Source organism: Lolium perenne, chromosome 5, assembly GCF_019359855.2.
Source record: "Lolium perenne isolate Kyuss_39 chromosome 5, Kyuss_2.0, whole genome shotgun sequence".
NCBI classification, from domain to species: Eukaryota; Viridiplantae; Streptophyta; class Magnoliopsida; order Poales; family Poaceae; genus Lolium; species Lolium perenne.
This window is the reverse complement of record NC_067248.2, coordinates 241,339,408-241,344,466: the sequence shown is the minus strand read 5'-3', so window position 1 is coordinate 241,344,466 and position 5,059 is coordinate 241,339,408. Positions and strand designations below refer to the sequence as shown.

General features: G+C 49.0%; 1 protein-coding gene across 1 annotated transcript; it reads left to right on the top strand.

Annotated features, from left to right (window-relative positions):
* Positions 1 to 446: 446 nt before the first annotated feature.
* Positions 447 to 2,389, top strand: LOC127302445 (UDP-glucosyltransferase UGT13248). Its single transcript, XM_051332916.2, has 2 exons — positions 447 to 1,157; positions 1,413 to 2,389. The coding sequence occupies exons 1-2, from the start codon at positions 498 to 500 to the stop codon at positions 2,127 to 2,129; spliced, it is 1,377 nt and encodes a 458-aa protein (XP_051188876.1). The 5' UTR covers positions 447 to 497; the 3' UTR covers positions 2,130 to 2,389.
* Positions 2,390 to 5,059: the final 2,670 nt, after the last annotated feature.

Sequence of the window (5,059 nt, the reverse complement as noted above, 5' to 3'; positions counted from 1 at the left end):
GCCGGTGAGAGCTATATATGCTTTGAGATGTAAACAATTTCCCTCTGAACTTTTCTTTAGTGAAGTTCACATAAAAAAGGAAAACTAATCAAATTTGCATAACTTGAAAGTTTGGGAAGTTGCAACTGTCTCTAAAAGAGGATAGGAAACAGAAATTGCAACTGTACAGGCACCAGCTAGCTGTGTACGAGTTTTATTTGGAAACCTAGCTGTGCAGGTGTATTACTCACTGTAAATCATCTAATGCTTTCTATTTTACACATATCTGTGACCTGTAGCCAGAACGTGAGCTGTGCTCAGACCTCAGAGGCAAATTTGGAAATGAACGATGAAGGAGCTAGCGTGCATGATCGATTGCGTTCCGTTGTACGGTTGTAGAGAGGAGCTCCGCTACCGCTATATAAAACCCCAGCTTCCCTCGGGTCCTCTCACAAACAAAGCCGCCACAGAAACCGTCTTCCCCGAGCTAGCTAGCCGATCACCCAGCAGCCGGAACCATGGTGCACGCCGGCGAAACGACCCAAGTCCTCCTCGTCCCGTACCCAGCCCAGGGCCACCTGAACCCGATCCTCCAGTTCGGCAAGCGCCTCGCGGCCCACGCCGGCGTGCGTTGCACCGTCGCGGCGACCCGGTTCGTCGTCGGCTCCACGAAGCCCTCCCCGGGCTCGGTGCGCGTCGCCGCCTTCTCCGACGGCTGCGACGGCGGCGGGCCGGCCGAGCTGGGCGGCCACGAGGGCCCCTACTTCGAGCGGCTGGAGGCGGCCGGGTCGGAGACGCTGGACGAGCTCCTCCGGTCCGAGGCGGCGCAGGGCCGGCCGGTCCGCGTGGTGGTGTACGACACGTTCATGCCGTGGGTGGTGCCCCTGGCGCGCCGGCACGGCGCCGCGTGCGCCGCGTTCCTCACCCAGACGTGCGCCGTGGACGTCGTGTACACGCACGCGCGCGCTGGGCGCGTGCCCGTGCCGATGCGCGACGGTGATGCGGCGCTCGAGCTCGCCGGGCTCCAGGTCCGCCTCGCCGCCGACGAGGTGCCGGGGGTCCTGACGGAGGCCGCCGACGAACGCACTGCCCTGCGCAACATGCTGATGAACCAGTTCGCGGGGCTGGACAAGGTGGACCACGTCCTCGTCAACTCCTTCCACGACCTCGAGCCGCAGGTAAGCACACCTCGACCTCGACCTCCATCTCGAATATTACACACACAGATTCTTCGCACCCGGCGCCAAATGGCAACGTGTATCTCACGCGCAGCCGTTTCTTGCTGTTAATTGCCGTGTTTGTACTTATATGCATGCATGTCGATCGTTCATGAATGCCAACCTATGCAAATCAAGCTTTGTCCAAATTAGCGTGCAATTAATAGTTTCCTGCCATTGAATCTGAGCAATGCTGCCATCGATGTGCATCCACAGGAGGCAGAGTACCTGGCGTCGACGCTGGGCGCGAGGACGATCGGCCCGACGGTGCCGTCGGCGTACCTGGACAACCGCCTCCCCGACGACGTCTCCTACGGCTTCCACCTGCACACCCCGATGACCGCGGTGACCAAGGCGTGGCTGGACGCGCACCCGCCCCGCTCCGTCGTGTACGCCTCCTTCGGCAGCATCGTGGCGCCGGGGCCGGACCAGATGGCCGAGGTCGCCGAGGGCCTCTGCGGCGCCGGCAGCAGCCCCTTCCTGTGGGTGGTCCGCGCCACGGAGACTGCCAAGCTGCCCGAGGCCTTCGCGGCGACGGCGAAGGCGCGGGGAGACCTCATCGTGCCGTGGTGCCCGCAGCTGGAGGTGCTGGCGCACCCCGCCGTCGGCTGCTTCGTCACCCACTGCGGCTGGAACTCGACCGTCGAGGCGCTCAGCGCCGGCGTGCCGATGGTGGCCGTGCCGCAGTTCTCGGACCAGCCCACCAACGCCAAGTACATCGAGGACGTGTGGCGCGTCGGCGTGCGCGCGCGCCCGGACGCCGGCGGGGTGGTGCGGAAGGAGGAGGTCGAGAGGTGCGTGAGGGAGGTGATGGGCGGCGAGGGCACGTACATGATCAAGGCGGCGGAGTGGAGGAAGAAGGCCAAGGCGGACGGCGGGAGCTCCGACAGGAACATCGCCGACTTTCTCTCCAAATATCGCGCGGCAAAATGATCGCCCTACTTCTACTTGTCGAGGTCCTGTGGATTTGCGTGGCCTCATTTCGGGCCGGCTCCTCGATCCATGATGTGTGACCTGCTACTGACAGCCGATTCTTTCTTCCGCGATAACAACAGCCCGGTTGTTAGCTGGCCGTGAACTGAAACTAAAATAAGCATCATTCCTCTTGTTGATTAATTTCGCATCTTGCCGTCGTTTATCTTTCTTTAAAAAAACAGACATAGCCTGGCTTCTCCATCAGCACACAACTTCATTTATTATATAGTTTTTTTTAATGAAGTTTGCATCCATAGATTAAGATACAGCTTCAAATAGACGCTTATATATAAAACACTACACGTCCTTCCTCTTGCCCTTTGCCGATGAAACCAATCTTGCCTTTCCTGCTGATGCCCACAAATACAGGAGATCGCTAAAATATTCGATGAAAAACATTATCTAAATTTATAGTTTGACTTAAGTGGACGCAAGAATACCAATAAAAATTTAGCAATTGAGACGTCACCCTCAACCACATATGTATATCAACAAACTCACAAAGCAAGTTGTGATTTTATATCAGTTGATTCAAAACAGTAAAAATAAACAATAAATAAAAGTAGCAAATTTCTAGTTTTCACCGGAAGAAGTAATGTAAAACTTTCAGTGACTAAAAGCGTAGACATGAGTCAGCAATGGGGTAATATATGGATGATATTGATCATGTAATTTAATCCAGCTAACATAGCATTCATCTCTAATTTGGTTGTGTGTAGGTGTGCGATCCAAATATAGTTAGCGTACTAACTAAGAGAATTTCCATAACATCTTGTATCCTGCTTGCCCATTTTACCGGGAGTAACTTGAAACTACAAGCAATTAAGATCTACCCTTTCGAATAGACCAGAGCAAAGCATTAAGATTCATGAACTCACAAAATCCTCGAATTATCACATCTCCTCCTTGTTTTTCCCTATCTGTCACCTTGGGGATTCGCATGATCAACATAATAACAAGTAATACACCTTGCAGATAAATACTAACCACATATATATGATAAGGCAATATAGGTTCAGTACTAAAATCATTTCACTCGGGCCCTAGTAACAAGCATTAAACATAACAACAGTGTACCAACACTCATACATAAATATCTTCAAGACGAACACCTAAAATTTCGATACATAAGAAGGATTACATGATCAAGCTGATCCAAAACCCATCCACCTCATGGTGATGGAGAGTGAGTCCATGATGGTTGGTGATGATGACGGTGGCGGTGATTATGAAGAAGCCCTCGAAATCCCTCTCTCCGGGGTGGAGAGCAGGATCAATATGACTTCCGAAACAAAGATCGTGGTCTTGGCGACGCTCTGTTTCGCGAAATTTGTGTCCTTCCAGGGGTAGGTTTTTAGGGTATATAAGACACCTCTCCAAGGGGGAGGCGAGACGACAACTGAGGGCCCAACGGGCTTGGGTGGCGCACCCAAAGAAGTAGGACGTGCCACCTGGCCTCGTTCGTGCCTCGGGGCTCCCCTCTCATGATCCAAAGCTCCAGATCCCTTCTTTTGGTAAAACACTTCCATGGTATTTTTCCCCGATTTTATTTCCTATGAAAACTTGACAAAAATGAGACTTTGCTAAAAACAATATCAGATTCGGCAGTTTTTACCCAAGTATGGTGGGATTCCGGAGTAATCCATTGAGCAACATGCTTGGAAAAGTAGATATAATTGGGATGTATCAACTCCCCCAAGCTTAGCTCGTTTTTCGTCCTCAAACAACTCAAACGCAGTGTAGAAACGATAAAATACTTTGACAAGAACTTTGCTCTATGCATGCATAAACAATTGAACATGGAAAGTATTCGATACATAGCTTCACAAATGAATGACAAAGTATTACTAAATATGCACTATGTTCATGTTCCTCTATCCATGCATGGTGTAAAGGAGGTACTATATGGCAACGATGTTTGGACAAGATTAATTGGTAGTGGTAACAAGTAAAGTTCTTGCATCGCATTTGATTGAATCATGAGCAAGGTTGTTGAGACCTTTTGATTCCCTCAGTTGTTAACTAGTAATTTCACCATACTTGCATTGCAAAACCAAATAATGGGAGGATGTCATACCCTTCCAGTCCTTCAACATTCAGACTCTCATAGAGGACTCATACATGAGTAAGAAGCTAGTATTTTTTGTTGACCGTAAAATGGAGTGGCAAGGTAGGTGTTTGCTTATTAGATTTAACACCTTATGAGTGGAAGGGGTGCATCCCTTTGTAGCATAAAAGTGTAAGTCAGCGGACACTTCTTAGTTTTGGCTCTTTATGTCTTCAAAGCAATCGACTCATTGGGTTCTATCTCCTCTCCTTATTTTCTCTCTTTTTTTCTTTCGTTATCAAATCTCTCATTTTTTACTCTTCTAATAGAGGATGCTCTTTGCTGAAAGTTTCACCATGATTAGGCATAGCTTTGTTAGTGGCCCATTGCTCTTCTCTCACGAGTACCGCAATGAGGTACCTACATGCCGCCTGTAGAAAGGACCAAAGGAGATATATATCTCTACTACAGGCCATCCATACAGGGACAACATGAACAACACACGGTGTGCATCCTCTCTAACTTTCTATCACTTTTTCTCTAAAAAAAATTCTTCTCTTTTTGCTTCTTTTTCGTTTCTTTTTATAGGAGTTGGCTCAATGGTTCAAGGCTAAAATAAAATGGTTTGTCAACCAAATATACCATCAACCGACATATATATGTTTCAACGATGAGTTCTGCCATTTAAAGGGTTGGTCATACATACATCAACCTTCATATTTTAAAGACACATAGGAATATAATTCATCATTGAATATGTGTCGAGTCTGCAATAACATGTATGATGGGATATGTATATTTACTCAAAACCAGTATCTCTCAATCATGTATATGTAGGATA